Raw genomic sequence first — 21190 nt, 5'->3', positions numbered from 1 at the left:
CTAAGATACCATATGCTGCCCAACACCCATAATCCGTAGCCCTTGGGAATGGGAGGACATGCTCTAAACATGGCTTAAAATCTTGTGATATTGACTTCAGCTAGAATACATATGGATATATCAATGTATATATTTATTTAGATGCAAAATCTGATTATCACATGTATATGCTTGGATACAACCCGGTATGTGCATATGAAAATCTGGTTTTATATTTATATATAGATTTATCTGTATGTAAACGTACATGTACATAGATGTACTCGGCTTCCGCCTGAGAGTGTGTGAATATATCCATCTGACTGGTAGAGTTGTGGGTGTTCTTACCTTAAGCACTTAAAGATAAACCTATCCCTATATTCGTCTAATCTACCATAGTAAACCAGAATCAGCTGGGCTAGAGATGACTTAAGTGTGGACCACTAGGTTATTGAGCAAGGCTAAGCAGTCATTGGGTCGTGCCAATGATCGATGCTTAGAACTCTGTGGGGATATGGTAGCCTTCACTGGGTACATGGAGGTGAGGAGATGATAAGAGCTATCTCAAGCATGATACAGGAACGATTACCCGGGTAATTGTCTTTCCGTGCAACAACAATAACTGAGATAATCGTAGTATCGAAAGTTACTCTAGCAGCCACCTATAGCACGAGGGTGGCCATTGCCAAGTGCAACCGGATTAAGGGAATAAGGTAGGAGACTCTACCACTATGGGTTGGTTACTACATCCCCCTCGGTGGACATACCCCTCGTTGGTGGCCTACAAACGTAGGTGGTAGGAATCCATCGGGTTGGAAGGTTTGTGACTTAGGTACTCTCTAAAAGCCCTTGAGCCTCGAGTTGGAGGATGGACCCCAGTGTAGTATGGGATGCACCTAGTCGTCCACCCCAACTCCCTAGACTATGTCCTACTTGCGCTCATTGCTGGTGGTGCAAAAGACGGGGATATGGATAGGACCCATGGTGTAGTGCGCAATGCATCCATGATCCATCTCCTGAGCGATGTACCGGTAAAGGTGGGAGCATGTATTCCACCTACCAGCTACCAAGCCCTTAAACTAGACCTTATCCCTACCTTGCAGCTGATGAACTCTCCAGAAAAGAAGAAAGAACAACAACCCCTTTCCTTAGACTACTTCAAACTGTATTCAAGAAGGGTTGCCAAGTCCGCTTGGATGGGGTGGAAAGGGCAGCAGTTCACATGGATGGGATTGTTGCACCCCACCCACACCAAAGAGAGAGAGATAGAGTCCGTTCACCGAAGTGGGACAGCCATGTATCAAGCTAACATAAACAGGTATCCGCCCTATGGTTTCATTCCTTGCTAGTTTGATATGTGCACACTAGTGCATTTGTATAGTTTAATTGCTTATTCTGATATAGAAGTTGTTTCAGCTTGCAAGCACTTTGTCCATAACCAACAAGTAAAAAAAAAATTTGCTCCCATGGTTGTGATCATTACAAGGACTAGCTTGTTAAATCTTGTAATAACTATGCTTTTAGCAATACCGCCCTTTCTAGTCTCTTTGAAAGATCCCAAATGGATCCTTTTGCTGTTGCTTCTGTAAATTCTTAATCAAACATACTATATTTTTGTAATTTTCCGGTGATCTTATAGAATAGACAGAAGTTGCAGAAAGGGATTGTTTCTTTTTGGGTTTTGATGTTATATGTAAAGTAATTGATAAATAGCAACAACTATGAAATAAAACAGTAAACAATGTTCATATGTAAGAACACTTAATCAATCTGAAAATACTGCAAATCATACCAGGCAAATAACCTAGTTTTGTATTCAGCAAGAATCCATACATTTATTTGGAGCTGTTCTCAATCTGGATTTATGTCAGATGGAGGAATATTACTGGCAACGAACAAGGAAGACCAAATAAGCTGAATACAACCCTTCAAGCCAACATACAAACAAGGTGTGGTTGCAAAGGAGGCGTGGAAGCTGCTGCAAATCACGTGCCAGCTGAAATAGACTAGCCGCCCTGTTGAAACCCCCAATATGCACGTTGAATCTTCAGGACAAGAAGATGTGTCTTCTACCTCTGACAATCTTTGTGCAATCCTGGATAAATCCACTGTCAACTTCTACTGAGGGCTATGTCCCAGGAAGCTCAAACCTGGGGTTTGCGTCCTAGACCAAAATCACTCTTCCAGAGCAATTCCCAAATTTGCAAGTTTCAAAATGATCAAAGATGCTATCAATTAGGTTTTCATCTCCTCATAACTCCTTTCCCTTTGCAAGTCGAACCCTAAAGAATAATAAAGCTTGCACTTTATAATTAAAGTGACACTTTCCCAATTATGGCATCAAACTATAGAAAAATATCACTTTATTGCGAATAAATAGCTTCAAGCATCCAAAAAGACTCCGGGAGGTGAGAATCATGTAGCAAAGTTCAAGACCTTTCCAACGAGCTATAACACATAGGCATATCAAACCAAATGAAGCCAAAAACCCCTTATTACTCCGAAATGGCTATATACATAGCCTTATTTTAATTTATTTAATCGCTAACTTAGGAAATATTTAAATATATTAAAATATTTCCATAGATCCAATAATAGCCCAAAATAACCAACCAAACATGAATCTGACTTTGTCACCTGTCTGTGACTAATGCCGGACAAGATGGGCCAACTGGCAGTCCCATCCCTAAAATCTAGGGATACTCCTAGAAACTAGGAAACACACCCAATCTTCCTGAAACTGAAACCATGGTATGGTCTCGTGGAACCTCAAATATGGAAACTGCCACAACCTCCTAAAAAGTAGGGAATCGCCCTAAAAAGTAGGAACCTCTCTCCAAACACCTGTAACTGCTCAAAAGGATCCTGCTCTACTCCTTGGTCCCCCAGGTGGTCATTCAGTCAACTGCCAATTCTCCCTAAAAAATAGGAACTGTCGTCTGAAGGTCCAAAATGGCTCAGAGAGCCCCTGCAAAGCTCCATGACCCTTAGAATGAGTCCCCTAACCATGTCATTGACCTACTGGAACTCGAATGGTAGGTCAACCCCTACTCATCTCATGTCACCTAGAAAAGGGGACATTACACTCTTCCCTTCCCGAAGATGATTTTGGCTATCCCTCTCTGAGTTCTATACTTGGTTTTACTGTGCATGCCATGGGTGGGGACCTCATCCAAATGGAACCTAACGGTTGCGACAAGTTTAAACAGAATATGGTTCTTTGGAATAAGGTGGTGGAAGGAAATTTGATGACCTGTGTGGAAGGAATGAAGGGGTTCAACCCTACTCTGTCTGAACAATTTGTCAAATCCTAGGACGATGGTGAAGTTTAGGTGGATGAAGTGAAATTCAATGTGTCTATGGAGACTATTGCGGCTGCTATAGGTCTGGTGGTTGAGCGCACAACCTTCCCTAAGAAGCAAGAGGGTTATTACAAAGAATATTTTAAAAGGTTCCCAAAGCCCAGTGAAAATGTGGCCCATTATCAGAGTAGTTTCAATGGAAACCACTTACCTAGTATTTGGAAAGAGGCGGCATTGCTCCTTATGAAATTCTTCACCTTGGAAGGGAGGTCCAAGAGGTTCCACTCTCAGCTTTTCCCCTTGCTTAATCAATTAAGGTATGGTCTGAAAATAAATTTCCCATATTGGATTTATTCGTATGTATCTCAGTCTATTGTTGTGGCCAAAACCAAAGATGTCCTTCCCCTACACCAAGGGCTTACCCTTAGGCTTTACAATTTTCATCTGATTTTAACCCCTTCTAGTGACCCGACCTTTAATCCTTCTAGACCTTCTCTATCAGTTGAGCTTTCAAAGATCCTAAACTGCAAAGAGCCCGACCCCAATCCTACACCCAAGGGGACCCCTACCCGTGTCAACCCTAGCAAAATGGCTAATCTAAAAATCCCTCCTAGTATGGTTAGAATTGTTGAAAAGCCGGATGTTGAAGAAAATGCCTCTAAGGATTTTGCCTCCTCTTGGTCTATCAAGTCAGAATGGACCCCATATAATCCTACTAAGAAAGAGGGTACCCCTTCAACCCCTTCCTTTGGTTCCCATCCCCACTCTTTGGCGAATTCGCTAAGAAAATGGGACTTCCCTGTCTATGCGGAGAAAGTTAATGAGCTTTGTAATGGTTACAATAAGCAATAGGCTAACATCCACTAGCTTCTATGTTAGCATTACATGGCAACGGAGAAAATTGATAGACTAGAAGACCTCACTACAGCTGATTCCAGAGCTTCTAGTTGGGCTGTGGAGGACAAAGACTAGAGAGTTTGGGAAGTGGCTAACGATTTGGCCGAGAAGTTAGACAAATGGGAAGGAATTGAGGAAGAATTGAAAGGGTTGTATGAGAATATTGACTAGAAAGAGGACAAGAAGGAAACAATGAAAGCTATGGAGGAGATTTAGTGCAGCCAAGTGTCCCTCAAAAGAAAAAAGAAGGATGCGATTGTGCTGAATAACAAAATGTTTAAAAGGAATTCGTCAAACTCTACAAGGTATCCAAGAGGAGATTGAAAAGAAGGCTCGAAAGAAGAGGCATTTGGACTCTTCCCTTGCTACAAGGTTGGAGGCGTCGGTATCCAAGGTGATTGCGACTCCGAAGTCACCTACTATCTCGTCTGGCAATGTATCCAACAAATGACTCTCCTTCCCCGATAGGGTGAAGGCTATGAGTCAAAACTAGAACTTTGAGAAGCCCCCCACCAAATAGGCCATTGGTTTGTGCCTTCGGTGGGGTTAGTCTATGTATTTTGTTCTGCTTGGTTTTAGTCTCGTCTGTCTTTGGTTTTTGTTGCGTCTGGTTAGGTGCCTGCTGGGTTTTGTCCTTTTCTGACAGCTGGCTTTGGGTCGGTGGGTTCTCACTCCTCGTGAGTCCCATGACTTTTCTCACTTTTTCTTCTCCTTAGTAGTTATGTAATGTTTCAGGCCTCTCCCAATTTTGACTAATCAAAACAATTTTAAGCTGCCAGAAAAAAGTAGAACCAAATTTTCAAATCCCTTCGACAATATATTGAAAGAAAAAGTTTAATGACGGAATGTTTCTTCTCAAATTAAATCAGTATACAGTTTTGTGTACAGCTTTATGTTTCTGGTTAGTATTATTTCTTGCTCTATTTGCCTTACTAAAGGCACGTTTCTCATTAGTATTGTTTATTATTTGTCATAAATCAAGACTCTTATCAGATAATAAATCTTTGTATGATTTAACTTCTGCACTTCTCTGATTTGCTGCAATAAAAAAATTATCAGTCTTGCTCAGTGATCTTAAAAGCATTGTAATCATGGTGAACTGGGAAGCATCTACCTGCAATAGAAAGCTTCTATATTTCTATGAAGAAAAGAAAGCTTTGTAATTTCTTTAAATTTAACTATTTCGTCCATAAATGTGAAAACAAGAACCTGAAACATTTCGGATATCATTTTCTTTTGTTAGTAAACAAACACTGAGATGTTAATAATATGTAAAATGCTATAATTTTATATTCAATGAAATATGATTATATGGGTGAAATATGTATCCTTTTGATTCAAAAAGATCAAAGTTTGCAGAACTCTAATCTTCAAAGTGTTTTAGATTTATGGTTTCCATTGCTCATTGGCTCATCATTCTATACAAAGATTTTCTACAAAACTAAATGAAGAATTCTATTGTTGTTGAGAGGATTTTTTATTGGTAGTGAGCTTACACATTATTTCTATCTAGAAAATTGTTCAGTTGGAAAATATTTACTCCTCAAAGTTCCACATCAATAAGAATAAATATTAGTGTAATGTCCAGTTCAATTTTGTATGTGCTTCTTTAAAATATAATTGTTCACTTGTTGGGAAATTATTACTCCTCAAAGTTCCACATCGATAAGAATAAATATTAGTATAATATCCAGGTCAGTTTTGTATGTGCTTCTTTAAAATATGATAATAAATGATCCCATTAACAATTGTTTAATAAGAAACCTGAAATAAGATTTGACCAATTTAGAATAATTTGAAAATAAGATTTGAACGATTTAGAATAATTTGAAAATATGTGAGGCCTATACAAAGTCACATCTAATACAATATCCCATACTATAATGGTTTAGTTCAAACTCAATATTCTAGTGTGCTTCGCTCGGGTTATATTTCCAATGGGATTCTAGGGAATTGTTAATCTTAAAATGTTTGAAGTATCTTTACAAGTTTAACACATGTTGCAATGCAGTTTCAGTCCTTGCCATGGATTGCAGAAATTGTTGATTTGGATTTTGATCATAACAATTCTATGTATCTAAGAAAATGATTGGTAGTAATCTTTGATAACAACAATTCTATAATGTGTGACTAAAACACAAGTAGTCAAAAATAAAGAGCTACCTTTAAAAATAGAGTACAAAGACTTTTCTTGTTCTTCCAATATATAGTGCTTAACCAATCTATAGTTTTATCTACAAGAGCGAGTCTCTCACAAGATCAATTTTCTTATTTAGCCTCCTAGAATGAGAGGCTCTAAATCCAGCTACAACCATAAGAGTGTGTTTCCATTTTCTTTTTGCTGTTGGTAGAGATGGGGGAAGTTGACAATGCCAAATTGACCTCTATAAGGTGCTATAATAGCAATTGTAAAAACAACATTTCAGCTCTTCAAAATTTCAAATCGATGAAGTCCAAATTTTGGAGATTTCAAGGCAATTTTAAGATTCACAGTCCTAAATTTGCTAAATGTTGTACAGTAAGAGTATGCATTGAGATATGATATATTGTAAGTACTAAGGATGGTACTTGCATAACTTATATTTGAGGCTTGTTATTTCAACAATCTACTAATAATTTACCTGTTTCCTAGGCATGCCCAAGTAAGAAGTAATAATGTGGCTCTCCGTCATAGTTATTCCTTATTTGCCAAATCTCTGCTCAAAGTAGATGCCAGTGGGGGGTTGTGGATGCGCATCACCAAAGATGACAAACAGAAGTCTAGATTTGTCAGTAGACATCTACACTTTATCAAAATTTGGCTCTTTTACACTTTGTTATATACTTCCCTTCTCCAATACATTGTTATCATTCTCATAACATTTGAATGCTTCAAATTGTTAATGATAGTAGCTTCAGGAGACTTCATTCTCTACCTGCATTGGATGTAATTCTTCTTATTGTTTTTCATCCCAGTTCGCATTTTCTGTTCGACCATTTTGGGTCGTGCGGTTGATTCTATGGATTTCTTCTTTGCTTCAAAGGAAGCTGTATATGTATCATTCCCTTATGTTTACTATCTCCAGTGGTTGTATTCTGAGAGCTTCGTTCTTGCTGGAGTGTTTTCCTTCTCTACCGTTTTCCATCTGTTTGTGATATGATGCTGTCTTCATTATTGGCTCCTATTGGTGGCGGAGTGTGGAACGATGTTTTACGTAACTGCCAATATGTTTCGGTGCCTTTTGTGCTTCCGTCTCCTCCGCCAAGTAATATTCATTGTCTTGCTATTTCCATTATGAAGCTAGCTGTTTGTTTCGAGCATTGATGAAGTCCTTATGGAAGACATTTTCTATATATGCATATGTGTGTTTATCGGTGTGGGTGATTGGTTTTTCTCTTCCATGACTCTAAAAAAAATATTTTCCATGCCTTGTCTTATTCTATGAGTATGTTGCGAATAGTTTCTGGTTCGCACGTGAAGTTCTGAAGTCAAAATATAAATATTCTATATGCATCTGTTTATTTGGTAGCAGAGTTTTTGATCAGTATTCTTCATTGAGCGATCTCTTCGGCTCATTGTATTAATTTTGTGCATTCAATAAAGTACATTTTAGTGTGGTTGGTTTTTCACCCTCAAGTGGAGGGTTTTCCCAGGATAATATTTTGTGTACTTGTGTGATTTTTTTTTGTTTCAGTTTTCTGAGTTCATTATTCTGGTTCTAATTTTAACACAAATAGCCAGAAAAAAAACCGTGAAAATGTTATGGAACTAGAGAATGAGAAAAAAATAATACTAATGTCTAGGAATGACCAGAATAGTTCAATGTCACCGAAAGGTCCAGCCAAGAAACATAGCAATGGAGATTGCTTAAAACAATCCTTGCAAAAGAAACAAAAAGTCATTCACAGATATAATACTAATCCTAAACTTTGTGTAAGCTTCATTTGAATTATGTATTCAATGGTTTTTCTGAACAAAGGTTGTGTTTGGAGTAACTTTGGACAGCATCCATATCTCTCTCTTTCTCTATATGCACATTAACTGCATAAATGTATGCAAAATCTACAAGCATAGGCAAGGCATGTGAACTGAAAGGAGTCAGCACAACTATTTGAGAAACATGTTCGTACTTGATTTTGAGGGAGCCAAAAATAGAGACCTATAGGTTGAGGCCTCATTGAGGCATGAAGACTTGAATAACCTATACAACTTACTGGGTTTTCTGTACAGTTATACCAAATATGCTTTAGCAGGTTCTATCCGAAATCAGTATAGAGGATGCCTTGACAAATACGAATCTGTTCAGTTGTGCCCATGTCTAGGAGCCATTCAGGCACATAAAATTGTGCAATAGGGATGATATAGTCTGCAAAACAAAAAGATACATCTAGAACAGAAGCTAGAAATCTGAATAGAGATATGTAGTAAAAGAAATTTATAAATGAATAAGACAAAAAACAAGTTCAACCTTTAAGAAGAGAAGTGCAATATGTTTTGGACAAGAAAATTAATACTGTGAGAGATATGAGAAAGACCATTACTGAAAATATTACCACAAATTTTAAAACTAGTGTATTGACATTGGACAGTAACAAAACAGATGGGCTATGGGGGCTCAAACTAGCTAGCAAATTAACCTTGCAACTCACCAGTAATGAAAATTTCATCCGTCATGTAGTTCTCATTGCAAGACACAACCCTAGTGTATACTATAAGATTTGCACAAAATAGACTCTTACTGAGCTTGTTTATTCTTGTGTCCCTAATTTTGAGCATTTACAATAATCTTTGCATCAAGAGCCGTTAGAGCACCTCTAGTGGCCTTCACTATTTGTAAGGGCATTTTAGGCTTCTTGAAAAATGATGGGAGTAGAAGGTGCTCAAAAGGAGGGTTATGTCTTTACATCCACCCTGCAATGAACTGAAACAAGCATCAATTGAACAGCTTGGAGGGGCATTCTACCGGATAGTTCATCTTACTATTGGAAAGATGTGCAAAACGTCCAGCCATCTGCAGCACAATTGTATCAAGAGATCATATCCATTCCGTGAATTGTGAAACCGGTTTGGGATTTGCTCAAAGATGTTCTCCCAGTTGCAAAATATCAGCGCCGCCCTTATTTCATTCTTGCAGGTTCTGTTCTTTTCATTGTTTGAAAGTTCTCCAGTGATCAACTTGTTTTTAACAGAGTCGGCACTTGTATGGTTTTGTTTTTTCTTTGAATTGATTTGGATTTTGAGAAATTGATTAAGATAGTGGTCGATAATAGATATTACTCATTCGCAAACATTAACTTCTCAAATTGACCTGTTTGACCGAGAAAGCTCATAAAAAATCTGTACCTATAAGTTTTGTTAAGCAAGCATTGCCGCATCTTTTCCTTCTGATTTGAAACTCCGTTGAAACACAGAAAAAATAGATTTTTGAGATGGTGATATAGGAATTAGATCTAATTAAAAAAGGAATCACCTTATCCTTGCAAAAATAAAATTCCAATAATGTTCTCTACTACGCAGAAAGAGGGTTTGACTTTGACCTATCAAATTAGTTGGGAACTTGAAAACATTATTCCCCTGAAGCACATGTGACTGGGAACAGGCTACAACTATTGAACAAACTGTCTTTGAAGTACTAGGGGACCCCAAGGTTGATCAAAATTCCATTCAATCTTTCATTATGTAACTACCCTTGACCTGTTAAATTTTGTAACGTCGGTTGTACTATTTCATGCTTCCGATATATATATATATATATATATATATATAAATTTTTACACCGTTCATGGTATCGGGTGGTAAAGCGATTCTCAAACAAGTTGCACTCCTTCCGATCGGGTAAGTAAATGGTGACTAGTTTATATACTGTGGTGAGAGGTATGTAGGGAAGAGATGTGTCTTCCCACGTGGGAAGACATATCTCTTCACTACGTAACCCCTCATCCACTTATATAGCATGCTTACATTGAGGAGGATGGACACACCGAAATTAATAAGTGTTGTGCATCTTCAAAACACGCTATAGCAGATAAAATACAACTTTCAAATCATATCTCCATCTCTTCTATTTTGATCACAGAATTTTGAAAGAACTTAACATGGTATCAGAGCCAAGTTAAGGAAGATCGTATTAAAATTCTGTAACGATCTCATAAACTTTCACCAGGGTCTTACTAAGATCACATTCCCATAATCCTAATGGCAACCGGAGTTAGGTTTGAAGATAGATTAGATGGAGCATCAAATTTTGTATCTTGGAAATTCAGGATCATGCTTGTTTTGAAAGAAAATAAAATTGACTCCCATGTCAAAAGTGAAATTCCTGAACCCTCTGATGATACAGAGAAAATTCAGTGGAACAAGGACAGTGAGAAGGCCCTTAAGATAATTGTGGATTCAGTAAGAGACCACATTGTACCAGTTATTTCTAAATATGAGACGGCCTTTCAGATGTTCAAAGCACTAGCGGACATTCATGAAATCAACAACACTAGTAGGGCTTTCACCCTAAAGAATCAACTACACCATATAAAGATGAATAAAGGAGAAACAGTTACATCCTATTTCTTGAGGATCACTGAGCTTAGGGATCAACTATCCACTATTGGACATCTAGTAGACAACAAAGAACTTGCTATGATGGCCCTAAATGGACTTCCTACCTCATGGGAATCGTCCATTCAAGGAATTAGTGCTCGTTCTAAATTTCCCAAGTTTGATAGATTGAAAACCGATTGCATTCAAGAGGAATCTCGGCTTGTCACAAGAGGAATAAAACAAAACAATGGTAATGAAGACATTCAAGTTCTAAACTCTAATTCCCACAAGAAAGGAAAGAAGAAGAACTTTAAGAGAAAGAGGGACAACAACTCAAATGGGAAGAGGTCTTCAAAGAAGAAGAGAGACATTTCTGAAGTACAATGTTTCAGATGTGACCAATATGGGCACTATGCAATGAAGTGTCCAGACAGGATCAAACAACAAGCTTCAATGGCAGAAATTAAGAAAGGGAGTAATTCTGAGAAGCTAGTCTTCTACTCAACCCTCTCTAGTCAAGTCACCTCTAGTTTCAACACATGGGTGATTGACAGCGAAGCATCTCGACACATCACTAGATTTCGTGAGCACCTAGATACACTTGTGGAAAGTTCAAATGAAGAAGTGACAATTGGTGATGACTCAAATTATCCAGTTATGGGAATAGGAACCTGCAATATCAACCTAAAGTCAGGCATATCCCTACAGCTGACTGGAGTTCTATTTGTACCTGGTAGAAAGAGAAACCTTGTCTCAGTTTCTGCACTTGAAGATAAGGGTTACAGACTAACCTTTATGGAAGGAAAGGTACTTGCTTGGCCAAAGAACTCCACCATCAAGAAAGCCCACACCATTGGAGTAAGACAAGGGAGCCTCTACAGACTTTGCACCACTCCACCTCTAGCCTTGATTCTTGAGACTCCAAATTCAAATGAACTTTGGCACAGAAGATTAGGGCACCTTCATTTCCATGCCCTACTTAAGATAGAGAAGATGGTGATCGGCTTACCCAAGCTAAGTCAAAAATATGAAGGAGCTTGCAAAGGGTGTGCCTTGGGAAAGAATACTAAAGGGTCTTTTAATTCTAGCAACAGCAAATCCAAAAATGTATTAGAATCAGTTCATTCTGATTTATGTGGACCCATGTTTGTACCCTCATTAGGGGGATTTTTATATTATGTAATATTTGTAGATGATTATTCTAGGAAGACCTGGATATATTTTATGAGGTACAAAGAGTCTGAAGAAATCCTTTCTAAATTTAAGGAATTCAAAGCTCTTGCAGAAAATATGATAGGTAAGAAAATCATAACCTTAAGAACAGACAATGGGGGGGAATACACTTCTGATATGTTTAAAGATTATTGTATAAATGCTAGGATTAAGAGGGAGTTAACTGTACCTTATAACCCACAACAAAATGGGGTAGCTGAAAGAAAGAATAGGACTATAGTAGAAGCTGCTAGGGCTATGTTGTTTGACCAAAATATAGAAACCTCATTTTGGGCTGAAGCATCTAGGACAGTTGTGTACATTCAAAAAAGATGTCCTCATTCTCTTCTTGACAATAAAACCCCTGAAGAAGCCTTTACTAGCAAGAAACCTGACATAAGTCATTTTCGGATCTTTGGGCGTCCAGTCTATATTCATGTCCCCAAAGAAAAGAGGTCAAAGTTAGAACCTTCTGGAAAGGAGTATTTGTTGGGTACAGTGAAACCTCTAAAGCCTACAGAATATACATACCTGGTCAAAGACAAATTGAACTAAGCAAAGATGTCATCTTTGAGGAAGACATAGCATTCAGGAGGTCCAAAAGTTGTAATGAATTAGAACACCAAGATCCTCCAGATGAGGATTCCACCCCTGAGATTCAGAGGGAGACCCTTGAAGATGCTGAGCATGAAGTTCAAGGCTTACCTTTAGAAGAAAATTATCTTGAAACTAGGAAGAGACCACTTTGGGCTAAAAAGATGCTTCAAGAAGCTGAAAATTATGTTGCTCCAAAGGGGACCTTTAGAGAAAGTAAGAGACCTAACCTATTTTCCAGTTATACTGCCTTGATGAGTGAGATCATTGATGCAGAACCTTCCTGTGTTGGAGATGCGCTCAAGCATCAAGTTTGGAAAGATGCTATGTCAGAAGAGTGTCAGTCAATTCTGAAAAATGATGTCTGGGATATTGTGCCTGGGCCTAAAGGCAAATCTGTGGTATCTTCTAAATGGCTCTTCAAAATCAAACATGCAGCAGATGGCAGCATTGAGAAGCACAAAGCAAGGTTTGTTGCTAGAGGTTTCTCACAGAAAGAAGGTATTGACTATGAAGAGACATTTGCTCCTATTGCCAGATACACTTCTGTTAGAGCAGTTTTGTCTATTGCAACATCTAAAGGATGGAAAGTCCATCAAATGGATGTTAAGACTGCTTTTCTGAATGGTAAGATTGAAGAAGAAGTTTATTTGGAGCAACCTGAAGGTTTTGTGATTCATAAGGCTGAATCACATGTCTGCAGATTAAAGAAAGCTCTATATGGATTGAAACAGGCCCCTAGAGCATGGTATGAAAGAATTGATCACTATCTCTTGGAATTAGGGTTTTCCAAGAATGAAGCAGATCCAAATCTCTACTACAAGGTAATCAATGGTGAATTATTAATTCTTATTATTTATGTTGATGATCTACTAATCACAGGAGAGGATAATTGTATTTCTCAATGCAAGAAAGAATTAGCCTCTGAGTTTGATATGAAAGATTTAGGAATTCTTCACTACTTCCTTGGATTGGAAGTTTGGCAGCAGGCAGATGGTATAATCCTTAATCAAGGAAAATACACCATTGATATACTCAAGAGATTTGGAATGATGGATTGTAGATCCATGACCACACCTATGGAGACAAATCTACACAAACTAAAGGAAGTAGCTACAGAATCAGAGTTTGCAGATCCTACCCTCTACAGACAGATTATTGGATCTCTGATGTATTTGGTAAACACAAGACCTGATATATGTTATATTGTTAATGCACTAAGTCAGTTCATGTGTGAACCTAGGGAAATACATCTTGTTGCTGCAAAACATATTCTGAGATATCTTCAAGGAACTATTGGTTTTGGTCTGAAGTATAAACTTGTAGACCTTGACCTACATGGATTCACTGATTCTGATTGGGCTGGAAGCATAGTTGACAGGAAAAGCACATCAGGATGTTGCTTCAGTTTAGGATCAGGAATGATCTCATGGATATGTAGAAAACAGTCTTCAGTTGCTCAGAGTTCTACAGAAGCTGAATACATTGCAGCCTCCATGGGAGCAAGAGAAGCAGTATGGCTTCGAAAACTGCTTGTAGGATTGTTTGGTCAGCCCTTAAATCCTACTGTCATCTATTGTGACAATCAGAGTTGCATCAAGCTTTCAATGAATCCAATATTTCATGACAGGTCTAAACGCATTGAGATTCCTTATCACTATGTTCAAGATATGGTGGAAAGGAATGTGATCCGACTAAATTATATTGGTACAGGTGATCAGATATAAGACATTCTTACCAAGCCTCTCTCCAAGATCAAGATTGAACACTTTAGAGATAAACTTGGTATGGTTGAAAATGTTATTTAATTTTGAGATAGAGTCTCATTTATTCTGATATATTAATATATTTAAAGATGTTTAGTGTGTAAACTCTTTTATTTGTCATGTGTGTGACTCCATGACTGCATGGGCCTTCTGTGAACATTATTGAAGGGTGATGACTTTTCAATAATGAACACTTGTTTCAAATTGATATTGTAAGGTGACAATTTTACGATTATCAATTTAACTATCTTGATGGATATCATGTGACTTGATATCTATGGACATGTCATGATAGTATATATATCTCTAAGACATTGTGGTAGATATCTGTTGGTTGATATCATTAAATAAACCATAATTATGATAGAGATCTTCATGGTGAATATCATGAACATAATATTCGTGGACATGCCATGAAATCATTATCAGTATGGTAGGCATCATGTGACTTGATGCCAGTGCACATACCTTACTTGATAACTATGAGTTATGGTGAGTATCATGAGACTTGATATTCATTGTTGAACCATATCTCTGAATATCACTATGGTGTGATATCTCCTCTTTTCACAATCAGTGGATGAATTGTGATGTTTTCTCTAACATGAAATGTGTCCTCCCTAGTTAAGAGGGAGTGTTAAATTTTGTAACATCGGTTGTACTATTTCATGCTTCTGATATATATATATATATATTAATTTTTACACCGTTCATGGTATCGGGTGGTAAAGCGATTCTCAAACAAGTTGCACTCCTTCCGATCAGGTAAGCAAATGGTGACTAGTTTATATACTGTGGTGAGAGGTACGTAGGGAAGAGATGTGTCTTCCCACATGGGAAGACATATCTCTTCACTACATAACCCCTCATCCACTTATATAGCATGCTTACATTGAGAAGGATGGACACACCGAAATTAATAAGTGTTGTGCATCTTCAAAACACGCTATAGCAGATAAACTACAACTTTCAGATCATATCTCCATCTCTTCTATTTTGATCACAGAATTTTGAAAGAACTTAACATGACCCAGGGTACATATTTTTAACAATGTATTGTAAAATATTGTCAACAAGGTATACATGGCTAGATTAATGTTTGAGAAAAAACCTTCCACAAAATAGAAATCTTGAGGTCTGTTAATCACAAAAACTTGCTTCTTGAGGGGGCACAGTCTGCCTGTTATGTTCAGATGGCTTTGTTGCAATTGAAATCATTATCACCTTTCCAGAAAGTTCAAAATACATTTGAACAAGTACAAAATATATGTTTCTGTTCTTCACAGTAAAGAAGTTTCGAGTATATACAAAAGTTTCATGCCTTTTGTTGGAAGCTTCTTGCAACCCTGACACTGAGATGAATATAACATGCCAAGCTTTTTGATCTCAAATTGTCCTTTGTGTGTCAAGCAGGTTTTATGGAGCTGATATAAACATGGGCATCTCCCTATATAGTATGATGCCCATTTTCATTATAGTGATGCTGCTTATGGCTGCAAATGGCAGTGATGCCATTGCAGATGTTATTATGGATGCTTGTATAGCCAAAATAAGTATTTACTATCCCACTCTTGGCATCGGATATCATCAATTGGAGCACTTGCAGGTTTCTGAACAAGTGGTGTGGCAGTACATCTCCTTGGTGCTCAGGTTCTGATTTATATATTTGTCTCCCCTAACAGAGAGTTTGCGTGTTGTTTCTTTGATAATCTGAAACCTGGTGCCAGAAATTTACCCAAAGTTATGAGTATCTTTGTTTAAGAATTCTATAGCATGATGTGGAAATGCTAAGATATTCTATACCACCAGCTTTGGAGTTTGATTGATGGCTAGGGCCTAGGAGTAAAATAATATACTGTTGGAGATGATTTTATTGCATGCATGTTCATTAATACTTGATATGGCCTGTGCATGTTTTCTGATGGCGAGCATTAAAATTACTCTGCATCCCAACTATAATGCTCCTTTTCTTGGATTTAATCTATATGAACCTCATTTTTCTAGCTACGCACACAAGCAGGGAAGTCATTGAACTCCCTTCATGATATTGAGTTGTCAATATGCTTACATTTGCACTGAGGATTACTTCAGTTCTTGACCTGGTCTTTCAGGGTTTGTTGGAGGCAACCCAGACTATGTGGAAAGCTATAAAGTGCCCTAAAGTATGGAGATCTTCTACGTGTCATTAGCTATGAGTTTGAATATCTAATAAGGTAAATTTTACTGATATACAAATACCAAAGCATGTGTAACATTCGCTCAGGTATGATACTATTTTGGCTTCTGCTGCACTCTTTAACAGATAATGTCACCAAGGCTGTCCTTTACATTTCACAAATACTTCTGCTGCAATTTTTAACAGATAATGTCACCAAGGCTGTCCTTTCAATTTCACAAATCTATTGGGAGAAAAATGAGCTGCCCTAGTAATTGCTATAAAAGAACTGTCTTCAGATTAGTTGAAAAGAATGTGGAACAACCAATGCTACCATTGTTAACTCCCAATTTTGATCTTTCATTTTGCAGAGGACATTTTCCACAATACATTTTGCAACACATTCATGAACAAGAAAGCAAACAATGTAGGACAGCCAAATAAATAGAATGCTAATGTTAAACAAAACAATATAATGAGTAGAACAACAAAAATGGAAAAAAATTGTTTCATATGAAAATTGAGAATGAGAGCAATTCTTAATTAAGAAGGCACATTCTTGGAATGCTAGAGTTAACATGTTTGTAATGCTTAGTGTAAAAAATTTATGCACAACAACTGAAACAATGTAACTCCGTTGTTGTGCATAGTCTGTTACAGATAATGTCACTAAACGGATTCAAAGAAAGGGAGACAGACAGAAAGCCTAGTTCATGAAGAGTCCTGAAGCCATCTGTTATTGTGTGGAAGCAAGCATGTATGCAAAATGTGCAAAACTAGACAAGGCACGTAAGCTGTTTCACCTATGCCACCTAGAAACAAAGAAATATTTTGAAGAACTAATACAGAATTCTTTACCGCCTGAGTCAATAGATTAAAGGAAAAATGAAAAATCTGTTTCAACATAAAATTAGGGAATTGTTTTAAAATTTCCCCTGCTCATCGCTCATTTGTTAGGAGAATTTTTTCTAGAATTTATTAATTGAAAAATCAGTAAACCCTGGCAAAAATTTGAGCATGTGAACATTTGAGAAATCAGACCATAGAATAAACTTTTCATTTCTCTGCTGACATGAAGGAAAGTATTTGATTTAGTGAGACGAAAACATTAGTCTCCACCTATATAGACGGACAAATAAAGCAAATGATTTCCATTGTATATGAAGGGGCTTTCAGTTAATCTTTCAAAAAGAAAGAAGTTTTAAAGTAAACACAAGAGCAGAGCAGAGGAGGGTAAGACATCCGAGACGCATAAAATCCTAGCAAATTTATCCGATTATAGGAGCTCTTTCAGAATGTACATCAAAGGACATTTTTATAGATCATTAGGGCAACCCAAAAAATAACCCCTATACTTTTGAATAAAATAAAAGATTTTTGTTTTAGTAGTGCACAATTGTATGATTTGACATGGTATAACAAAAAAGAAATAGAAGTTATTAGAATTTGAGACCCATTTACATCTACAACATACCAGAAATTATGTTCTTCTGATTGATTCCATGGTTGGAAGCAAATTGGACAATTGAACAAGCCATTAACCTCGCCAACCTTAAGACAATATTTTCTTCTCTTAGAAGATTGTGAAGCTCCTTGTTGATTACATGTTTGATCACATTCTTCTGCAAATGTTGTACACAGCTTCCGCAGCTTATTTTTTGTTTGTTCGAGATTTTTTTTGCTAGATTCTTCTCCTTCTTTATCTCTCTTGAGCTCCTCCTTTAGGTTTTTGCTAGATTCTTCTCGTTCTTTAGCCCTCCTGAGCTGCTCCTCTAATTTTTTGTTTCTTTCAGCCAATTCTTTATTATCTCTTTTCTCTCTAACCAAGTCCGCTTCCGTATCATTAAGTCGCTTATAAAGTTTATCGATGGAAGATTTCGCAGACGAAAAAAACTCGTCGTAATCAGAAGATGATGATGAAGATGGTGACGAATAGCTCTCTTCACATTGTTCATCCTTCCGCGTCACAGGTTCCTTTCCCCTCATTTCTACTTTCTCACCTGTTCGATGATGATGATGATCTTCGACCTTCGAATATCTGGTGTTCAAAATAGATATGTTTAAAGCAAAAGACAGCCTAAAAGTGTGGAACAGTCAGCCTGCTTGGCCCCAGTTTTTAGAGTTAATTTCGATGATTTACAGTTTTGTTTTTTTTTAATTGCATTTCAGTTAAAAAAATTAATTTCTTAAGGTATGTTAAATTCTTAAATTTAAATAAGTTGGTTGTAAATAAATTTAATTTTTTTCCAAAATTTAAATGATTGACAAATGGCATAAAATATTTCTATATTGTGGGGCAATTTTAATCTCACCTTATTAGTACTTGCCGTAGGCAATACTATTGTAATAAAAATTCATTTGTTGTGCTTATATAGTTATTAAAAAAAATTATTTAAACCAATGAAAAGCAATTATTTTTCTTTCTTTAAATTTTTTTAATTTATTTTATAGTATAGATGCACATTTGTTAAAATTATAATTTACAAAAATTATTTTTGTTGCAAACGATTGGCTAATATCATTTTGTCTCTTATAGGCGGGTTTCTCGGAACCCATAATCTTAGGTTTTTCGAAATCACCACGCATCTTAAAATTATTTACCTTCTTTAATTTGAGTTTCTAAAATAAGTGCTTATATTTTAACTTCATTATTTTGTTGTAATAGGTAGTTCTTTTAAGTTAACCTATGAACAAGATTAAAAAATATATAGATTTTAAAAATATGTATTATATTTAAAATGTTCTTTAATTTATAATCAAAATAAACTAAATTTCAATAATATTTTTTTGACAAAAAAATAAATATCCATATTAATTCAATCTTTTATTTAATTTAAACATAATAATTTATTAAATTTAATATGAAAGTAAACAAATAGAAGAAGGATAAATATTATGGACTTTTCTAACAATTTTTTTTTTTTTTTTAAATATTTTAAAACAAATTTAATATTATTAATATATTTTTATCTATAACTTTTCATTATTTAATTACATAAAAATAAATAATTATTTTTAATTTATATTTCTTATTTAATTTAAACATAATAATTTATCAAATTTAATATGATATTAAACAATCTTTCTAAACAGCGCACAACATTGCCTCATTAAAACATATAATTTCTCCTTCATCCCAACCTATCTATACTTCCTTTTGATTAATATCTTCATACTAGTATTATCTTTGTAAACACTTTTCCCTTCAAATATCTCAAGTGTTATAACTATTATAACCTCTTATATTTATATGTCTATTATCTATGATAATAAAATCCAAAATAGATTAGTAGATCCTTTTCTCGTCCACTTTCCATTTACATTATAATTAGCTTGTCTTATTTTTTCAATGATAAGTAAGTAGTTATTTTTCATACCCATGTTATATTGATCACATGAATGTTCTCAATCTTTTCATTATATCTAACTTTCAATTTTCTAAGGATTAACCCTGTACACTATAGAAACCAAGGGTTAGATGTAACATAATCCTCATAAATTGAGAATGAAATTACCATATAATTTTAACTTGATCTTTAACTTCCTCTTTTCACCCATTGAACCAATGATCCTATAATCAAGGTTCCCTTACTTCACAATTTGTCTAAGAGGACGAGGATCAAATGCTTTAGTTTGATTGTCCCTCCTACCATTACTTGGTATCATATCTCTGCAACAAACTTATGAGGAATTAGTTTCAGTGAGATTCATGTAGCAATTAAATTATTAATAGTCAAATATGACATTTTGTGTGTGTGTGTGTGTCTCTCTCTCTCTCTCTCTCTCTCTCTCTCTCTCTCTCTCTCTCTCTCTCTCTTTCTCTCTCTCTCTCTCTCTCTCTCTCTCTCTATATATATATATATATATATATATAAGTGACTTTCTTGTTGCATTTGCTGAAATGTTAATTAGTATACGACATTTGGACACCAAAGATCATAAAGTCTTCATCTATACACTATAGTGTACAACCTCCACATAGCACAATTCAAATATAGTTGTTAATGTGATATTCACCAAATATTTTATAATTATAGCCACATTAATGTTGCACTAAGAGAAGCCCTCATGTCACACAACAATGATCTAAAGTGGCCCAAACTTTGCAGGTACTATGATAGAGTTTATAATAGACATAAAAAATACAACTCATGCATCTAATAGTAAAACTATTGGATGCTTGCACCATATAAACGCTATAGGACTTCTACGATTTGTAAAATAATCACTAATATATACCTACTCCCTAACAAAATGACATTGAACAACCAAATATTTGATCCTCGCATAGCAAGAAGGTTATCTACCAAAAAAATTGTAATTTATCATAGTCCAACACTATATTAGTTATATAATTAATCAAAAAATTCAATAACTATACCAAAAATTACTATTTCAACTACAAATCAAGAGACAAGTACTCGCCACTATGTGGCACTTGTTTTACTTTCTTAAAATTACAAGCCTAAAAAGTAGGGGTTCTTGTTTTTTGAAAAAATTCTAACTCCTTGTGTCCATGCGGCTGCTTATGAACATTTTCTGCTTAAATTTAAGTAGCTAGAGTGTTCCCATGTAAAATTCTAATTAAGGGAAAATGAAATCTTTTCCTATTTTAGTGGAGCAACTCCTGGTTAAAAACTGAAAATAAGCTTTGAAAATGGGGGTTAGAAATAAGTAATAACTGCTTATTGAAAAAAATGGCATGTGGCTTCAGTTGCTGCTAGCCAAAATAAGCTAAGTAGTAGCATGGGGGGCTTCCTTAAAAATAGAG

The 21190-nt window shown here is 36.0% G+C and overlaps 1 protein-coding gene across 1 annotated transcript in view; it reads right to left on the bottom strand.

The window, feature by feature from the left end:
• Positions 1-18505, bottom strand: part of LOC131075059 (uncharacterized) — a 30999-nt gene extending 12494 nt beyond the window's left edge. Inside the window, exon 1 of the mRNA XM_058011851.2 lies at positions 17894-18505. Within this exon, the coding sequence (XP_057867834.1) occupies positions 17894-18405 (512 nt within the window). The 5' untranslated portion in view covers positions 18406-18505. The remainder of the gene's footprint in view (positions 1-17893) is intronic.
• Between the last annotated feature and the right edge of the window lie 2685 nt (positions 18506-21190).

Source organism: Cryptomeria japonica, chromosome 5 (genome assembly GCF_030272615.1).
Source record: "Cryptomeria japonica chromosome 5, Sugi_1.0, whole genome shotgun sequence".
NCBI lineage: Eukaryota > Viridiplantae > Streptophyta > Pinopsida > Cupressales > Cupressaceae > Cryptomeria > Cryptomeria japonica.
This window is presented reverse-complemented; position numbering and strand designations above follow the sequence as displayed.